An 18,499-nucleotide genomic window follows, 5' to 3' on the forward strand; every position below is an offset into this window, starting at 1 on the left:
TTCTCGCAACCAGGAGCAAACCACCTACACCACAGAAGGTTTCTTTGAAGATGTTCCCCACGCGAGCCCTCCTCGGCCGCTCCGTCTGGAAAGGTCAGTCAATCCTACCCTTGCCCTTCATCCAGTATAATCAACACTGAATCCAGCTCACTAACAATCCCATCAAACAGGCCCGAACATTGTCCCGTACGTTTTACCTGCCCAGAATCCAAACCCAAGTCCAAACCCAAGCCCACACTCCATGGCATACGGTTTAAGCAGATTGCTATCGCCGTTGAACATCCGCTCTCACCCACCCACCCCCAAACCCCCCAAATCCCGGAGACCCAACAACTAAACAACAAACGCCTCGGGGAAAATCTAATCGATGAATATAGTCTCCCCCTCCCGCGCAAACTGCCCGCTCCCCCCGGAACACCGCCGATCCGCACGCAGAAGCGCGCCGCGACCATCCTGCCGAACTTCGTGGGGCTGAAGTTCTCGATCCACAACGGCAAGACCTACCACGACGTGCTGATTACGGAGGAGATGGTGGGCCGGAAGTTGGGGGAGTTTGTGCCGTATGTTCCCTCTTTTCTTATTGTGTTCTGTTTGGTTGGGGTTGGTTTGGACGGGTTCGAGGGGGGAGAGGGGGGAAGAGGATGAGGGGGAGGGTGCTGAAAGGATAACGGTTTACGAAAGAAGATTGTGCATGCGTGCTAACAGTTGGGTTTTGGGGTTAGGACTCGCAAGCGTTTCACCTACAAGATGTCGAAGAACAAATAGATCTTGTCTCTTTCCGGGGGCATGGGGGCATGGGGCATGTCTGGGGTTGTCTGTCGATACCTTTATTCTTCTTATGGTTGGGCTTTTTGCGAACTTGCGCAGCTGGAATCTCTCGTCTTTCGCGAGTGGGAGATAGGCTCTGTGCAAGTTGAAACTGAAGTTGCATTCTACTTTGTGTTTGGCGTTTTTTTTCTCTCTTAGTTTGTGCTTGATATGCTGGAGGGTCTCGGTAAAAGAGATAGAGATGAAAGAGGGATGGCTCTGTATATTATGTATTATTTATCTATCCATGACTCATGAGGATTCAAGGTCCCCAAAGTCTGCTACTAAAAGAGGAGCGACCGTAAGGGTACTATTGGCATTGCAAATAAATGTAGAAATGAAACCACCCCAAAAAAAACAACCATACTCCGATTTGTGCAGGCCCAAGGCCCAGCATGCAGGATATCTATCGTTCAGGAAACACACCCACCCCTCACGCCGCAATATTACGCCATCAAACGGACAACCCAGATTCCCCCGACCAAGGAGGACTGCAAGAAGAGTAAAACAAGCAGGGCATCAACTCAGCAACCCAGCCAGCCTTGCCCCTCAAAAGAGAAGGAAGAAAACTTCATATCAACCGGAGCCCCCGTAGGAGGATCTCCTCACCAACCAAACCTGCTTTTAGTATAAGAGCCCACTGTTCCACGTCGATCTTCAACCGACGATCATCACCCCCTTCACCGATAGAACTCCCCCCTCTTGACACTAACCCCGTACTCCGCAACAGCCATGCCCAAATCCTCCATGGTAAGCACCGTCCGACCTTGTCCCGAGCCCCCAGATCCTCCACCACCGAACCCGGGCCTCTGGATGCCCAGATGTGTGCCCGCCTTCCCCTTGCCTGCCTCTCCACCCGACGGCCCCGTCGCCGCGCCTGTCGACCCGACACCCCCGGCACCACCGGGCATGCCTAATCCCGAGGCGGCGTTCAAACTGCCCATCGGGTTGTTGGCGGAGGAGCTGTTGGACGCGCGGATGCGAGCGTACTGGTACGAGTCCGCCGCGATATCGGCGATGAACTTCTGGGTGGCGAGGGCGAGAAGGCGCGCGAGGTGCGGCGGGGTCTGGTTGGGGCCGTTGCCGGGGGGTGGGAGGCCCGCCAGCGTGAGGTAGTGTGCTGTTACGGCGTCGGGGATCTAATAATTTGAGGTCAATATTAGAGAGGGACACAGTTGTAAATGGGTGGATGGTATGGAACAGTTAGTGACCCGGGGAGTCGGGGGTTAATGGAGAACGTTGGACAGTGGGAAAAAAGTGAGGGGAGCAGCCGGGTAGGGAACGAAAACGTACAATAGGTGCATATTCATCCATCTTTCCTAAAAACTCCCGGAGACTGGTCTCTTTCTTAGACGGCGCTGCGGCGGCGGCGAGTGCGTCCACGGAGGTCGGCGCGGGAACCGGATTGCCCACATCGTCGGCACCGCTGGTCGCAGTCGGGTTGGCGTTGGCGTTGGCGTTGGTGCTTGGCGCGTTGGTCATATCGACGTCTTCTTGCTCAGTTGGAGCATCCAAGACCTTTTTGGCGTTGCTATCGGCGACGTCGGGTTCTTGTTTGGGCACTACCGTAGCGGGTGAGGTGACAGGGGGTTGGCTGGATGGAGGAGGGACGGGCGTAGAGGAGGAAGCTGCAGTCGATGATGATGTTTGAGGAGGAGGAGGAGGAGGAGGTTGCGATGAAGGCGGAACAGCAGGCTGTGATGACGATGATTCGGCCATGGTTGGGTGTGGCTAATGGGAAAGCGCAAGGGAGTCCAATGGGTGAGAGGGGAAGGCGTCGGCGGTGAATGCAAGGCCAGCAGTATTGAAGCAATTTATACAGGTTCAAGTATAATCCCTGCAATTGTGTTATCGCAACGCCCGATTAGGATTGGGAGGTGATACGGGGGTTTCCTGGGGGGAGTGAATGAATGGGAAAGTGAACTGGGATAGAATTGAATTATCAACTGCCGCGGTGGTTGGGGCGGAGGAGCAGAGCATGGCCTGTCTCTCTTGGCCGCGTTCGGCCCGACTGCTGCGAACTACTACCTACTTACTACAGGGACACCAACTGGCAAGCATTAGCTAGACACTTTCATTATCAACAAAGACTTATTTGTTGTCATTTAGTATCGTTCAGTGAAAAGGGAAAAGAAAAAACACAAAGACAGAAAGTAAGTAAATAAGAAAACATGATTATTCAGTTATTGTTGTACAATCCGCAAGATACTCCTACAGCTTCGTGCACCATTCGCACCATATGCATCAACCCTCATACAGACCCACCAAAGAATCACAGAAATAGACAGTCCTAGACAATGAAACCGCTCAGAATCCTCGGCGAAGAAGAGAAAAGAAAGAACCATGAGAAATAATACAACTCGATCAAGGGAGGACAGAAGCACAATCGAGAAGTGAAGTTAATTGGTGTTTGAGCATGAACCTCAATCTCATCACTGACCCAAATGCATATTCGGATCAATTTGATCCTGATGATGCGGGTGCGGGTGATGCTGGTGATGATGATGATGCTGGGGTTGTCCGAAAGACTCTCCATGCACCTCTTGACCGAGGGTCTGCATTAGGTTCTGCTCCGCCGTCTGGTCGAAGGTGTTATGAGCATTGGGGTCATGTGTCAGTCCAGGGGAGGCAGACATGGCATCGTGTCCGTGACCCAGACCAACTGGCTGAGCATGGGCGCCGGCAAGAGCCATCATACCCTTGATGCCTTCCACATGGGCCTTGTCTTCCTCCCCCTGCTTCTTCTGCCGCTCGCGGGCTTCCCGCTTGGCAGCTTGGGCTGGGGCGCGAGTCTTCAATTCACCAGTGACGAACTTCAGGTAGTAGGGCACCTCGATGCCACTCTTAAGGAAGAACAGCTTCAAGTTACGAGCCTTGTCCTTGAGCTGGACCTGGTTACGATCTTTCAGGGCTTCACTTATGGTTCCTCCAGGGCCAAACATGGCGAGGATCTGACTCCAGTGAGGTCCCTTGACGCGATCCAACCCTGCCATCAACGCATTCTCTTCTTCAGTAGTCCAGGGACGACGCTGGCTAGGTAATCCGGACTTGCGGCTGCTGGGCGATGACTTGGCAGATGCTGCCATGCGAGCCCGCTCGTAGAGGACCTGGGTGGGTTGCGATTGAGAATAATGTGGTATCCCGGGCATGTATCCGTGATTGGCAGCAGCCGAGTTGGGTCGCGGAATTGACGCGGGGGTCACATGGCTGTATTGCTGGAAATTGGCCTGGAGAGGGCTTGGCTGGAATGTGAGCTGGCTGGGCGGGTGCTGGTAGCCAGACGGCGCTGGACTGTGATGGTAAGGTTGCTGGTGAGTCTGCTGGTGTGGCATCTGACTCGTCGGCTGAGCAGCAGAGTACCCATGCAAGATCTGACCGCCCTGCGGCTGTGCGTGCTGAGGAACCTGCTGTTGCGGCATCTGCTGGGGCTGGTGAATTGTGTGCTGCTGATGGTGCTGCTGGGGCTGTGGTTGCTGGGGCTGGTGCACCTGATGTGGCTGTTGTTGGTTCTGCTGAGATTGCTGTTGCTGGTACTGCTGCTGCTGTTGGGAGCGCCTTAACCCGTGGCCTTGGAGAGCAATCTGCGCCGCGCGCGCCGCACGAGCAACAAGATCGCCGTGCATGTTACGGTCGACGGGGACATCCGGTGGCTGCGACGAGACCGGGAACTGGCCTTGAAGGGGGGCGCTGGGAGGTTCCTGAGATTCTCCATTCGATGAGGATGGCTGGCGACCCTTTGTGATCTTTTTCGTCTGGCTCGCCGTTAGCACACTGGATAATCAAAGTAGGCAGAGGGGAGTCAGACCTGTTGGTTGCTGATAGTGTCAAAATTCTTGGTGATGTAAGAGCTCAGATCCCGGAGGAAGTCCTCCCAATGGTATTTGTCTGGCAAAGCTTTCATGGCTTCCTCGTTGTTGACGTCGCTAAGTAGAATGTCACGGCGCGATCCGGCGCGCTTGACAAAGTCGGCCTCGCTGGGAGCCAGCTGGCGAGTTCCTGGGCGGCGGTCCAGGAGCTGTTGCTCCAGGTCATCTGGGAAGAGATCATAGAGTAACTCTGTTCGGGTTCGCTCTGAATTGTTCATGGATGCAATGAATGCCTGAGTCTTGAGTTCCAGGAACAAAGCACCTTGCACCTTGAGAAGACGACCGCCTTCGGGGACAAACACGTCCAGGAAGTTGTCGTTGAGCTCAGAAAATCCAATCTCCTGTGTGCCAAAGATGCTGGAGACGAAGGACGCCAGGTTCGCCTTTCGAATGATATCAACTTGCGACGGCTCGGTAAGCTCCAGTTCAGTCGGAGACAGAAAAGACTTCTTGGTAGAGTAGACCTTCTTCGTGTGGTCGAACAGCGAGCGCATGGTAGCGTAGGCTTGGCCACTCTCCGTCTCCGGCTCGGAAACGAATGAGGTGATTTCTTGGTACGAAGACTTGGCAAGCAAAGAGAGGATTTGGGTAGACTATAAAAGGGTATTTTGTCAGCTGCTTTCGTTCTTGAATTTTCAAGTACATCTCAAACACTGTTTCACATACCAAGTTGTCCAAGATAGGTAAACTCTGACTCTTCAGGTGTGAGTTGGCCTTGACGAAAACCATGCCTTTCGGGGCCGGACTTGTGGTGTCCGCCAGCTGTTGCTGACCGATTACAACTTGTTCCTCCACACGTTCGGCGTGATTCATAATGCTCGAAATCACAGTGGCCATATCCGAATCGATATCGGCAGTCGCCTCGGGCGCAACTGCGGTGTCTGTTGCCGTCCCATGAAGTTGGGCGCCGTCGAGTTGAGCGCCATCAAGTTGAGTGCCATCGAGTTGAGCACCATCGAGTTGAGCACCATCGAGTTGAGCACCATCGAGTTGAGCACCATCGAGTTGAGCGCTATCGAGTTGAGTCGGTGTGTCTTCTGGATGTTCCACCGTGTCCACGATGCTGGGGCCCAATGCAGATGCTAGTTCTTGTTCGATCTGATTTCCAGGAACTTGGTCTGCTATCAATTCACTGGGATGTGGCGGCAAGACGAGGTCGGTCGGCTCGGATTCGAGACGACGTTTTTTGGAAGCCCGGGGCGACACCGAGCCGTCCTCTTCCTCGAGGGGATGCGACAGTTTGGGAGTCACTTAAGAAGCCAATAAGTTAGCAACATAGCAAGATACTTGAGCAGTAGCACTGTGTAGTCTTGTAAAGTCCAAAGCCATGCAATGATTGTTTAGATCGGATTGGGTCGGGTTCAGAGCAAGCAGCAAACGGGGAAGAATCGCCTCCTTCTCAGGTCGCCCCCAGCACAACTCACCATGGCTGTCAGTCTCGGTCGGGAGCGGGGGAAGTTCAGAGGTTATAGAATCCTCAACTTTGGGGCCTGTTGCAGTTATGTCGGCCATGATAGGGACGATTCCCGATGGGAGGGAGATGCCTGTCCTTTCCAAGAGCAGAAATGAGGGCTTAGGGGTAGGGCGCAAGCGTAGGGCTTTAGAAGTGGTTAGGTTAAGTTGAGACGGGCGGAGAGACGGAGGTTCTCCAGCTGCTGACTACTCAGTCAGATTTTTCTATCCCCCGGCCGGAATCCGGCCGGCTTCTCTTTTGGGTCACCAACCTTAACTAGGGGGAGCTGGGTGTTACGAGTAAATAGGCAATCACAGTACACTTAAGTTCGAGTTATTCACTACTATGTGTTTTACCTTTACCGTATGTTAATAATTCTTATCATCCCCCTCTCCAGCTACTAGGTACTAACGTTATACTGTATTCCTGCATACTACCCAGGCTACTTCCCAGGCTGGTCTTCAGGCCGCCAGTTGCCAAACTTATAGATCTAGCGATCACCAATCCCGCTTTAGGACTTAGCGTGCCTCCTGGCTGCCTGGCTGCCTGAATACTTCTTCAACACCTTATTAGACTTGATTCCGACTACTTATCCACAATACAGCTGGCTGTTGACGAAGAGTCAAATCATACTCTATCCCTCTTCACTTGCAAGACTTGCTCTACTAAAATGTACCCTGTCCTCTGCTACGGCGGGGTGGTGACTCCCATGGTTGCGTCCACCTAAATACTACCTTCCGTCTAGGCGTCATCGACTCATCAACTCGGTCATGTAGTCTGCTGCGAAGTTTGACCGGAGTTCTCCAGGCCAATTGGAGACCCTTTCCACCATGAGCAGACTAGAAGGTCATGAAAATATTCGTGGCTATTATATTGGCATGCTACGAAGTGTACATCGCGTCCTTCAAACTCGTCAAAATGGCAGCAATGGATATGGCAGCAAACACATTTCCAAAGATGGCCATTCCAGTACTGCTGCGGCACTTTCAGTACTGATTCCACTGGCTAGACTCCCATGGTGGTTGACATGGCTTTCCAATGAATCTAGAACTAGGTAACGACAGGAGCAACTCATTGCATCAACATCGGAACCATGGAAATGAGGCCCGAAGGTCAAGACAGGACGAAGGCCACGCAGGCTTATAAAGCTAAGTAGTACACTGGAGGATACTGTACCATCAAGATGACTATTCCAGATTCCCAGCATATATCTTGGAGTTCTCCCGGCCCTGTCTCGTTTCTTTCGGCTCTGTCAGTTGGAGTCTTGGTGTGACCCAAGCATCAATCCTATGAACAATATATAACACTAGACTCATTCAAACTCCCAGCCTGAAAGATGCGGTCCTCACGCCAAATCCTCTTGGCTCTGGCTACTGCAGTGCTGCAAGCCACTACACCAGTATCGGCACAAGACCTGAAAGAACAGGTCTGGGCTGTCTTTGCCTATACATTGCACGGAGACAGCGTCCCGACAGCGCTGCCCCGTGAGAGTGTCGTGACGCCCTATGGCGCCAGTAAGCTGTACTCTGCTGGATCGGCCTTCCGTGATCGATATGTTGCGATTCATTCGACGGACGTTAGTCCCAGTACAAGAATCGAACGGATTTCCTCCTATGTACTTGCAGACGAAGACATCGATATCTTGGCCACCACAGACCCCTCTGTGATTGCATCCGCCCAGGCCTTCATGCAGGGGCTTTATCCGGCGTTGAATGAGACATACGATGCACAATTCTTTGATCCCATTTTCCTCATGTCGAATGGCACCGTGACTACGGGACCTTTGGGCGGATATCAGTATTCCCGCGTCGTTAGTGCGAGCCTCGACGATCCCCAGTCCGTGACCGTTGCAGGCCACCAGAACTGCATGTTGCATCAAACTGCCGACCTGGAGTACCGGAATAGCCCGGAGACCCAAGACCTGGTCCAAACATCGGGGGCGTTCTACAACCGTCTGTATGAATTCTCCTTGAGAGACACATTCGATCGCTCATCAGTCAATTACCTCAACGCTGTTTCCATATCCGAATTCCTCCAGTACCAGTACTTGCACAATGAATCGCTCCTCCACAGCCTGAACGAAGACGACATTAAGCTCGCCAACTGGTACGCAGACCAGTACACCTTTGAGACTAACGGCAACACCACAGCCTCCAGTCCCATCCAGAGCGGCAATATTCGCGCTGTAGCGGGCCGATCCATGGCGTCTCGTATCTTGGATGCCTTCAACACCAACATCTACAACCGGGGCGACAGCAGCAAATTGACCTTCCTCTTCGGCAACGCCGAGCCGGCGGTGGCTCTCGCATCCCTCCTACGACTCCCATCCCCGCAGCAGTCAAACTTTTACTCGCGACCTGCGCTCGGTGCATCGATCATCTTTGAGCTCTTTAGTCTCGAGAGCGACTCCTACCCAACCTACCCCGATTTATCTCAACTGTACGTGCGGTTCCTCTTGCGTAACGGAACCGACGACGAAGCAGAGTTCCATCCCTATCCTCTATTCGGACTCAACCCCAGCAACACGGATGTCTTGTACTCGGAGTTTAAGGAGGAATTGACCAAATTCGCCCTAAACTCCACCGAAGCGTGGTGTCTCCAGTGCGGCGCCAGTTCGGCGGTGTTCTGTCCCGGGATTCTGGAGGAGGCCGACGATGCTGATGCATCATCGGCTCAGAAGGGTAGCAGGAACAACACCAGTATAACACCTGGCGTGGCAGGCGTCATTGGCGCTATTGTTACCCTTGTTGTGATTGGTCTGGTTGCCGCAGCTGGGTTCTTGTTCTTTGGCATTCGAATGAATCGACGGTACAAGTCGAACCTCACCGACATCAAGGGAGGAATCAAGTTGGCCAGTGATTCGAACCTAGCCCTGCGGGAGAATATGTGATCAAAATGGTTTGAGCTGGTTGAGATTTTGTTTACTAGTACTCAAGCTTGGGTTGTTTTCCTGGGTCGGGCGTTATGATTCTGACAAGAAGTGAAGATACAAGCAATCGTTGATATTGATTTACTGGGGGCATAATTAATAATTACTAATGACTAGATTAATTAAAAACCATGATACTAGTCTCTATGTTACTAAAAAATCGAGGTTCTCCGTCCGGCCCTTGTCAATGTTAGGATGTCAGTTTCGTGTTTATTATCATGACTGCAGCAATAGATCATTAGTATACTATACAGCATAACGAAGATATATTTGATGTTTATCTTTATGATAGAACTACTTGAGTGCTACTAATCATCAGCTTCGAAGTAAGAAAAGGCCAGCGGGAAGACACATATACTCAATCATGCCAGTTGTCTCAGGTTTGGTATCAGCTCTATTATGTGAGCTATAGCAAATTCACATTTGCAATTTGTTGTAGGGCGGTAGCCAACACTTTCTCAAAAAAGACTTGTCGAAAGCTTGTCGTTGTCGATGAAAGAAGACCTCAACATAGCTGTCTGTCACTTGTACGCGAGAGCTAGGTCACCCGTTGTCTCAGGCTCTCTGCTATCACAGGGACATCCAGACCTTAATCCTTTGATTATAACCTTCCTAACATCGGTCCTAAAGCTCTTGAGTTATTTCTAACCGCGTTATTGACGGACGCGCTTTCCATTCGTAGAGAATCAGTGTTCTGGCAGGTGCGTATCTTACAACCTCAACCTCCAATTTTAACCAGATCACCTACCCCGATCAATATCTCTGAGTCTTGCCCCTTCCTCTGGTTCTAGCCATAACACTTGGTTTGAAATACGTCAGATCCCATTCATTGTCGAGATCCAACCTTGCTACCTCCCTTAATTTCTGTTCTATTCCTCTCCTATTCTCTTTTATCCTGGCCACCATGGCTAGATATGATATCTCTGCTCTTATGGGCATGCGCTCCAATGCACGGATCGATGTCAACAGATTCAGTGAGGTTGGCAGTACGTCCTTCTCGCGTGCTGGAGCAAGAGAGATACCTCAGGAGCCATGGCCAACCGTGAATTGGACTGACCCTGTCTGACCTTATGTAGGCAACTTGCTCCGCCAACATAGTACGAGCGTGTTGTCCGAACAATCCATCAACCGGTCAAGGAACGTGTCGAATTTCTCGCGTCAGAGTGAAAGAACAACTGCACCCCCCGAGCCTCCTTTGAGATCTACCTCACGTCAGCCAAGTGATCCACCGTGCAGCCATCGTGTACAGAACAACTCCGGTTTCGCGCAGTTTCTCAAGGAACACACATCCCCAAAGCATCAACGCGTCACAGCCGGGGGTCGAATCGTTCCGATGGAGGCACCCCCAAAGATGAAGCTGCCTACGTACCAGCAGCAGCAGAAAGTCGGCGACGACAGGAAACGCTCGGTTGTATCTGCAACAGAGAATCAAAATAATCTCGAGCAGCAAACTCTACCTACCAGGGACACGGCTAATGGCACCGGAACTTCCAAACATGGTTCCCAGTCTGCTGGTGTACCTGTGAATTGCATCTTTCCCCCATATGGGAGCTTTGATCCGTACCTGCAGACTTTGGGACAAACGCCAAATCTTCTCTCTGCTGCAGGGCCCTCAGGATTGCTCCCTTCGCTCGCTATGCCATGGCCGACCGATACCCAACAGCTTCTGGAACCTGAGATACAGGCCCCGGAGTATCATATACCTGCTGCGCCGGAGTTCCCGATGTTGAACTATGCAAACCCATGTATTTGGCAGCCGACTCTGTATGATGTTCTGAGCAGCCCCAATCCATTACCCACTTTTGCTCCCTCAATCCAGCCGCATCCGACAATTTCAACGGCGTCAGACTTTTCGGCGGGCAGCATGGCTAGTAGTGGAGGTGCTACGCCTTTAATGAGCCCATTTTACTCAGGATATGGCATGTCCTGTACGCCTACAGCAGTTCATTGGTATCAGCTCATCAACGGGCAAGCGGGAATGCAGCCTCAGCAAGTTACACCTGCCGTGATGCCGACTCCCCTGTACCAGAAGTCCCTCGATGATGCCACCAAAGAGCACGACAACCTATCGGCTCAACTTGCACGCTTAGACAGATACATGGCGATGCACACCTGGGATCTAGACCCTCAGACTAAGAAGCTGTTGGTCGAGCAACGTGTCGGTCTGGTGAAAGAATTGGATACAGTCCGCATTTACAGAGAACATCTTGAATATGCCTCTGCAAAGATCAGAATGAACACGTTGGGCAGCCATGCTGGCATGTCCGAATCAGCACCTCCTACTGGAATGTATCTTGCTGGCAATGCTGCGATTCAACCAGCTTCATTCGGACAAGCCATATGCACTTCCAGCTCAGATAGTACGATCCCAGCGTTCGCTATGCCGTCCCTGGCAACAGCATTTCCACCACAGTTGTCCAGTCACGAGACAGGGAGTTCAACACCAATGGCATTGATGCCATGGCAAGGGTCGACTGATTATTTTGGTCATCTTCCAGGATCGGTGCTGCAAGAGACAAATACGAGCAACAAAGCACACACCCAGTCACAGAGACTGAAACCGAAGAGGCCAATCTCTATCAAGGTACCGCCCGCGAACCCTAAGAATGATACTACATCCGACAACAAAGCACAAGGTGCGAAAGCCAATGAGACTCCTTGGACATCATGTACCAAGGATCTGCCTCTAGAGGTTCTGCAGGTATATCGTCAGACGGGAAAGATCGCCCGGCAAGGTGACACCCTTGACGTTCTGCTTCAGGACTTGAAATTAGCTGCCGAGCAGTCCATCAAGCAGACCTCCGGTGGGTACTACCCACCAAGCTCGTCGGCTGCCAATGCCATTGGGGACCAGAGAGTGACGACTCAAATGAGTGAGAAAGCTGGTGCTTTCAAATCCAAGTCCGCTGATTTCTCAGGGCCAGACTACTTGAGGCAGCGCTCTAGCCGGGACTCCCGCAAGTATCGCAATCGGCCTCGGAGCCATGAAGACGTGGAGAAGAGTCATTTTGTTGCTGTGGAGGAAGAAGATGCCCGCTCCATGCTTTCCTATGTCTCGACCACAGACTCGTGGGCCACTGTGCATGAAAAAGAGTAAGCTTCAGTCTCCGTCCCCAGTGATTTATCTCGGGGGTCTAAGTCAATGCGTAGCTACATTTCCCACAAGACGGAGTTTGGTCGTCAAGCGAGCACACAGAGGCGAGGCCTGTCACATGAAAGGTATGATGTTGCTGATTAAATGTGGCAGAACGCTGATGGGAATATGTTACAGGAGCGCCGGTTCTGCGAAGCGTCCTACGACCCCGTTCTTCGAGATTCCCAACTCCGTGACCCAGCTCGCCCTTATGTCCGGCTCTGGTGGTATAGGCAATCCCAGGACGGCGCACAGACGGAGCGGCCCTGCCCTTGCAGACGACCCTCTACAGTCTAGACAACGGAGCAATGTGGAGAGTGTGAAGCATTCCTTCTCGCCGCTCCTTGCACCGTGCCTGATAAAAGATCGCGGTCTGGCTGGACCAAAGACGATGGCCTTGGCAGTTCCCCAGAATGTTCATGCACATGGCATCCTGCCTCATTTTGCTCGCATGGAAGATGTGCCTAGAAAGAGCAGGGCGGCTCCGATGACTGGACATGAAGTTAACAGCGAGTGGCAGCCGCATCAACTCCATGATCACAAACAGAAAGACAATCTGTGGTACAAGCCAGACAGAGGGATGGGAACCTAGCGCTGAAGAATGTTGCTTGAGTGGAGGCCTGGGCTAGGCGCTCTACTTGATTCATCTTTCCTGGAGATTGCGGTGTTGATTTGGATGAAGTTGCTCCTTTGTTACAACCTAGTGAGACATGGTGGAAGACAGTGGCTGGGGGCGGATTAGCGGTGAGGTTGAAGCTGAAACTGTTTCATGCCCACAGCCAGTCTTGGAGATGGAGGTTTGGCGTCTGCTCTTCTTGTATGATTTTAACATTGTATGACTGGTATCTGCAAAAGGCCCTCCGATTAGGTATGGCATGTTTATTTTGTTCCACTGCTTCGAGCAATTCTGTCGCCATGAGCTGAAAGTTCATAATGCATGTGTGATTGCTCGATTTTACGTGGTTGCGATTGAGCGATTGACACTGGAGCTTGGAGGTATGCTTACCGGTGGTACTCCGTATGATATGTCAAGTTCAAGGGCTCATGTGTGGTTTACGGAATACTCCGTACAGAAAGTGGATTTATTTCCAGCTCAGAATGTGGCAGTCGTAGGAGATGTCATTTTTTCCAATGACGAGATCGACAATATGGATTCCAATATCGGAATCTTAAATGATCCTACCGGTACTCCGCAGAGTACTAATAATCCCAAGTTATGGGCTGGGAGGGCCGAGAAGTTCCTCCCTTGCGTAAGGCGGCGCGTTTTTTGCGCTCCTTCTTCCCCCCACACCCCAAGGAACTTATCCCAAGGAACTATGAACGAAACGAACCCCGCAACAAAACCAAAAAAAAAAAAAAAAAGGAGGAACCAGAACTGGTCGGGCATAATTACAGAACCGGAATTTACGATTTTATAGACTAGGTGCGATAGGGTTATTTACGATCATCCATCGAGACGTGACGAGACGGACCAGATAGGGTAGATAGATTGGGCCTGGGCAAGGCGAGCTGGAGGAGTGAAACGCGCCCTGTAACTGGGTGTCATGGTGTCATGCTCTTTTCGGTTGTTTTTTGTGTGTGTGTGTTGATTCGGGCTGAAAGGAAAGTCTTATGTGGATGAGAGAAGCGTAGTCTTATGGCGGTAGTGGTTAATTCGTAAGGGCAAAAGAAAAATAATAAATAAATAAATCGAACCCGGCAGGCAGGCAGGCAGGTAGGCGATGTTCAGCCAAGAAAGACCGGCGGAGGAGAGTTGGATGTGTGGGGGGGAAGGGAGGGGGCCCAGAGAGAGCGAGGCGAAGACGGAGCCTTGATGGATGTTCGTTCCTGGCTGGTGGCACAGTGCGCGATTCTATGGGTTGGAATGATTGGTGTGAACGGACATCATCTGGCTCGAACCTGAAGGTGACGGCGGTTCTCCATGGCTTGACTACTTACGGAGTATACGGTATGGAAAAGTCCAGAAGGGCTGTTCCAGTTCTGGTTGGAAATCATGGCGTCTATTATTGTAAGGACCACCAGTAAGGCAAAGAGGGAAAGAGAGAGGGATTGGAAAGAAGTGGCAAGTGTTTACGGTGGTAAAACTAGTGGCATAGCCACGGTGAGACTGGTTTCAATCCATTATTTGGACTAGTAGTACTCTGGTGTCTTGAACTTGTTAACTATCGAAGGAGAAAAGTGCATATCATAATTCTTTCTCAGCATTAATGACAGGTGCTATGGATGGTTCCCTAATGGTTTGAAATGAGTTGATTGACTAATGTCAAGTTGGTTTAGTTTCCATTTGGCTCCGATAGTGGCGGTTCAGAAACTGTATGGTTACGTATGAGGATGAGGATGAGTGTATCAACGCCGCCTCCAGCCGGGGCTGACTGACTTCACTTTAGGTAAGCTACGGACTGTTCCATCTTTCCCTCCACCTTCTGTCTGTCTGTCTCTTCTTTCTGTCTCCACTTTTTTACTATCACTACCAACCGTTCTTCCTCTGTCTGGTCTGCCATCGTTTCTCTTGTCTCCTCTTTTGCCTCTTTCTATGCTATCTCTCTATCATTTCCCCCCCTGCCCTGGTTATCCCATCCAATTCTTCCTTCCGTGATACCTCTGTTGCAACCTACTGTTCGCACCATACAGCCACAACCCCTGCTCCAATTCGTGGCTAATTTCACACATTCTTCGTCTTCGTCGCGGTCGGACTGTTGTCGACCGTGTTGTCGGGTCAAGGCTCCCCCTCCCCTCATCATTCCCGGGCTGGAACTGGCACTGGCACTGCGTCCCCAATCCAAGTTTCCGGTGCGAAACCCGTTTAGTTCGTTCACCCACTCACCACCCACCCACCACCCACACCCAGTGATTAGCACCGCCTTCCCTCCCTCTCTCCCCCGCGGCTTCTGGCCCGTCGCTGGGTCCTCGTCCTCCCGTCGCAACTCTTCCTCTCCATCTTTTGTGTTCCTGTTCACTTGTTCTTGTCCACGTCTTCTCCGTTTTTATTCCATATCGCACAACCCCTTTATATCTGGGCCTTCTGGACCATCCGGACAAGTCCTCGGGTCCTTTCCAGGCACCAGTCTTCGGCCATGACGCAACTTTTCGCTTCCAGTCCGTCCTCGGTGACCAACGAGAAACGCGGCAACTTCCCGAGCCTGTCGCTGGCCTCCAAGAAACAACATTCAAACGATTCAAGTCACTTTCCTACCAAGATTCGAAACTTCTTCCGCATCAACAGCTCCAGCAGTAATGTCTCCCATGCTAGCCACCACAGCGGCAGCGATCGGAGTCATGAAACCAGCAACCTCTCCTCGTCACCTGGCAAACACGAATCCAAATCCACCTTCAGACAGTCCCGATTTCTCCCCACCATTGGTCGCAATCGCTCGACCACCGTCGCCAGTGAAGGAAACCCATTAGACGAAGGCGTCTCGCCCACGGCAACCGCGAACCCATACTTCCAACACCAAGGACAGCCGTCCTTGCAGCATCGTAATGATGGATCCATTCCCTCTTCTCCACCAGATACCCCCGAGTTACAGGTCGAAGGCGTCTCCGCGGCCGAACAAGCGACCACCGCCAACAAGGAAGAGCTGGCTCGCAAACTCCGCCGTGTCGCTTCGGCGCCCAATGCGCAGGGTCTGTTTGCCCGCGGCCAGGCTGATGAACGGCCGCAGACCGCCGAGCAGGACCAGGAGCCCTTGCCGATGGGGTCGAGTAGTCTTGTTCCTAAAGTGACGACAGTTGAGGTGTCTGAAGAGCAAGAAATCAACCTTGCTGTGCCGACACTTGGTGCTGACGGCAAGATCCCCACCCCGGGTCAGATCCGAGATTCAGTTGCATTTCGCCGAACATACAGCTCCAACTCGATCAAGGTGCGGAATGTGGAGGTCGGCCCAGGCAGCTTCGACAAGATCAAGCTGATTGGCAAGGGTGATGTGGGCAAGGTGTATTTGGTCCGGGAGAAGAAGACCAGCCGACTCTATGCTATGAAAGGTGCGCGCCTACGCGAGAAATCGCAGAGAATTTGCTGACTGACTTGACTAGTGCTGAGCAAGAAGGAAATGATCAAGCGTAACAAGATCAAGCGTGCGTTGGCGGAGCAGGAAATCTTGGCCACTAGCAATCACCCGTTCATTGTTACGCTCTATCACTCTTTCCAGTCCGAGGACTATCTCTATCTCTGCATGGAGTATTGCAGTGGCGGTGAATTCTTTAGAGGTATGTCGAGTAGAGTTGGACCGTCAGGGCAAGGTGCTAATTAGTTGCTCTAGCTCTGCAAACTCGGCCAGGTAAATGCATTTCGGAAGACGCCGCTCGTTTCTACGCTGCGGAAGTGACTGCTGCTCTGGAGTATCTTCACCTGATGGGATTCATCTACCGCGATTTGAAACCTGAAAGTAAGTCGCCCCTCAGGATTACTGCATGGACGTGTCTCACAATGACGTATTTTAGACATTCTCCTCCATCAATCAGGCCACATCATGTTGTCTGACTTCGATTTGTCCAAGCAGTCCGGACCGGGCGGTGCACCTACCATGATTCCGGCCCGGAGTGGCAATTCGACAACGTCTTTACCAACCATCGACACGAAGTCATGTATTGCCGATTTTCGGACGAACTCTTTTGTGGGTACGGAAGAATATATCGCTCCAGAGGTCATCAAAGGCTGCGGACATACTAGTGCGGTCGATTGGTGGACTCTGGGCATTCTGATTTACGAGATGCTGTACGGAACGACACCTTTCAAGGGCAAGAACAGGAATGCCACCTTTGGCAATATCCTGCGGGATGAAGTGCCTTTTCCTGAACACTCTGGGGCCCAGCAGATCTCCAAGTAAGATTGCACTGATCGTGGCTGTCATATTCTAATGCTAATATATGCACAGTCTTTGCAAGTCTCTGATTCGGAAATTACTGATCAAGGATGAGACAAAACGTCTCGGAGCTCGGGCTGGTGCCTCAGACGTCAAGACACATCCTTTCTTCCGACAGACGCAATGGGCACTCATTCGCCATATGAAGCCCCCCATGATCCCACACCAAAGCCGAGGCACAGACACCCTTAACTTCCGCAACGTCAAGGAGAGCGCCAGTGTCGACATCGGAGGCAGCCAGCCGATGAGGATGAAGGGGGTTCCCATGGATTCGGGTCTGGCTACACCTAATGCCGAAGTCGCGGATCCGTTTGAAGAGTTCAACAGCGTCACTCTCCACCATGATGGGGATATGTAGAGTGATTCCACAGTGTTGCTGGGACGGATGCTCTCCGCTCCGTCTAAGGACGGCAGAGGAACGAGTTCAGGCAGACCGTGGACTGCTTGGGCTCTGTCACGACCATGACGCATTAAGACGAAGACCTATTGGAGTTCACCATTTCCAACTTTCATACAGTTATTACCCGGAGTACTGGTTCTTTTCTTCCGGGATTTAATCTATGGGGTGTTAATTGACTCATGCTGATGATCAGGTAAATAGATGGCATTTGCATATATTATATGCACGGCCATTCTCGGGATTTTTTGCTTTCTTGCTGGATGTTGCAGCGATGGGATTCCGCCTGCTTTTTTTAATTGTGGGTTTATATTGTCACCATTGCAGAAGACGGCGTTTGCGATCTAGGTTGTATCGTACCAAAACACTTTTGTTTCCTTTGAGCAGGTCGCCGGCGTGTTGCATTGCTTGGGAAGACCCGGCCGACCTTTTCCACGTTGCATTTTTGTTGCGGTACCCCAAGAGGCCCGGTGCTTTGAGGGAAATGATACATACTACTAGTATATGAATGAATCTATGTATCAGTGTTGGTATTTTGATTAATGTAGAGATGTGTGGGATGTGGTGAATTTATTCTGCTTCTGCCAGCCATATGAGCCGCGGGGCGGCAGTCACATCGTGTACCTGGTGTGCTACCTTTTCTAGCTATATAGTTGATAGAAATGGTATGCCGCTGTATAGATATAGGTCGCTGGATAGATAAGCCCTGTAAGTCGGATTCAGGTGCCTTAAGCTGAATCGGCAGATAAGTGGGGGTGGAGATGGGTAGTATAGTTTGGCTAGTTAAGGTCAACTCTTCTGAATTAATTTCCCTGGACTTTCGTTGTTCCTTCCTTTGTTTAAAGATCTAAAGTCTGACTAGCACTGCAATATGTAACCGAGGAGCTGTGGATCTTAAATCATCTAGATGCCAAAGTCAGTCAGCTAGAAGGAGGTGTTTACACCCCCGCCCCAAAAGCGGTGGAAGGTCAACCTACGGTATTGCCATGCATGGCCGGTGATACAATTCTACCAAACCAGTTAGTTCCCGCCGCCGTCCAGGCTCAATCCTC

At 51.5% G+C, this 18,499-nt stretch overlaps 6 protein-coding genes across 6 annotated transcripts; 4 read left to right on the top strand and 2 right to left on the bottom strand.

Annotated features, from left to right (window-relative positions):
- Positions 1-20: 20 nt before the first annotated feature.
- ASPACDRAFT_79554 (mitochondrial 37S ribosomal protein uS19m) lies at positions 21-1,079 on the top strand. Its single transcript, XM_020205433.1, has 4 exons — positions 21-93; positions 171-186; positions 378-560; positions 723-1,079. Exons 1-4 carry the CDS (start codon positions 51-53, stop codon positions 763-765), a joined length of 285 nt encoding a protein of 94 aa, XP_020055085.1. The 5' UTR covers positions 21-50; the 3' UTR covers positions 766-1,079.
- A 28-nt stretch (positions 1,080-1,107) lies between these two features.
- On the bottom strand, positions 1,108-2,745 carry ASPACDRAFT_1889232 (putative TFIID and and SAGA complex TAF10 subunit). Its single transcript, XM_020198516.1, has 2 exons — positions 2,101-2,745; positions 1,108-1,946 (listed from the first exon to the last, which is right to left on the bottom strand). Exons 1-2 carry the CDS (start codon positions 2,524-2,526, stop codon positions 1,488-1,490), a joined length of 885 nt encoding a protein of 294 aa, XP_020055086.1. The 5' UTR covers positions 2,527-2,745; the 3' UTR covers positions 1,108-1,487.
- Positions 2,746-3,128: 383 nt separating this feature from the next.
- ASPACDRAFT_1902600 (putative MYB DNA binding protein (Tbf1)) lies at positions 3,129-6,293 on the bottom strand. The gene is made up of 4 exons (XM_020198780.1): positions 6,098-6,293; positions 5,340-5,923; positions 4,613-5,266; positions 3,129-4,559 (listed from the first exon to the last, which is right to left on the bottom strand). Exons 1-4 carry the CDS (start codon positions 6,183-6,185, stop codon positions 3,240-3,242), a joined length of 2,646 nt encoding a protein of 881 aa, XP_020055087.1. The 5' UTR covers positions 6,186-6,293; the 3' UTR covers positions 3,129-3,239.
- Positions 6,294-7,000: 707 nt separating this feature from the next.
- Positions 7,001-9,160, top strand: ASPACDRAFT_1902602 (uncharacterized protein). The gene has a single exon (XM_020198781.1). It carries the CDS (start codon positions 7,463-7,465, stop codon positions 9,014-9,016), a length of 1,554 nt encoding a protein of 517 aa, XP_020055088.1. The 5' UTR covers positions 7,001-7,462; the 3' UTR covers positions 9,017-9,160.
- A 799-nt stretch (positions 9,161-9,959) lies between these two features.
- Positions 9,960-12,780, top strand: ASPACDRAFT_44377 (uncharacterized protein; the record flags this gene model as incomplete). Its single annotated transcript, XM_020201409.1, has 3 exons — positions 9,960-10,041; positions 10,132-12,148; positions 12,327-12,780. 3 exons carry the CDS (start codon positions 9,960-9,962, stop codon positions 12,778-12,780), a joined length of 2,553 nt encoding a protein of 850 aa, XP_020055089.1.
- A 2,482-nt stretch (positions 12,781-15,262) lies between these two features.
- ASPACDRAFT_52974 (putative serine/threonine protein kinase (Nrc-2)) lies at positions 15,263-17,408 on the top strand (the record flags this gene model as incomplete). Its single annotated transcript, XM_020202679.1, has 5 exons — positions 15,263-16,169; positions 16,221-16,394; positions 16,448-16,573; positions 16,629-17,010; positions 17,063-17,408. 5 exons carry the CDS (start codon positions 15,263-15,265, stop codon positions 17,406-17,408), a joined length of 1,935 nt encoding a protein of 644 aa, XP_020055090.1.
- Between the last annotated feature and the right edge of the window lie 1,091 nt (positions 17,409-18,499).

Source organism: Aspergillus aculeatus (genome assembly GCF_001890905.1).
Source record: "Aspergillus aculeatus ATCC 16872 unplaced genomic scaffold ASPACscaffold_10, whole genome shotgun sequence".
Lineage (NCBI taxonomy): Eukaryota > Fungi > Ascomycota > Eurotiomycetes > Eurotiales > Aspergillaceae > Aspergillus > Aspergillus aculeatus.

Bases quoted from the DNA above. Each gene is read 5' to 3' on its own strand.
- ASPACDRAFT_79554 (XM_020205433.1), top strand. From the start codon at position 51: ATGTTCCCCACGCGAGCCCTCCTCGGCCGCTCCGTCTGGAAAG. The intron at 561-722 runs GTATGTTCCCTC...TTTTGGGGTTAG, and splicing joins AAGTTGGGGGAGTTTGTGCC to GACTCGCAAGCGTTTCACCT.
- ASPACDRAFT_1889232 (XM_020198516.1), bottom strand. From the start codon at position 2,526: ATGGCCGAATCATCGTCATCACAGCCTGCTGTTCCGCCTTCATCGCAA. The intron at 1,947-2,100 runs GTACGTTTTCGT...TCAAATTATTAG, and splicing joins TGGATGAATATGCACCTATT to ATCCCCGACGCCGTAACAGC.
- ASPACDRAFT_1902600 (XM_020198780.1), bottom strand. From the start codon at position 6,185: ATGGCCGACATAACTGCAACAGGCCCCAAAGTTGAGGATTCTATAACC. The intron at 5,924-6,097 runs GTGAGTTGTGCT...TGGCTTCTTAAG, and splicing joins GACCGAGACTGACAGCCATG to TGACTCCCAAACTGTCGCAT. The intron at 4,560-4,612 runs GTCTGACTCCCC...ACGGCGAGCCAG, and splicing joins ACACTATCAGCAACCAACAG to ACGAAAAAGATCACAAAGGG.
- ASPACDRAFT_1902602 (XM_020198781.1), top strand. From the start codon at position 7,463: ATGCGGTCCTCACGCCAAATCCTCTTGGCTCTGGCTACTGCAGTGCTG.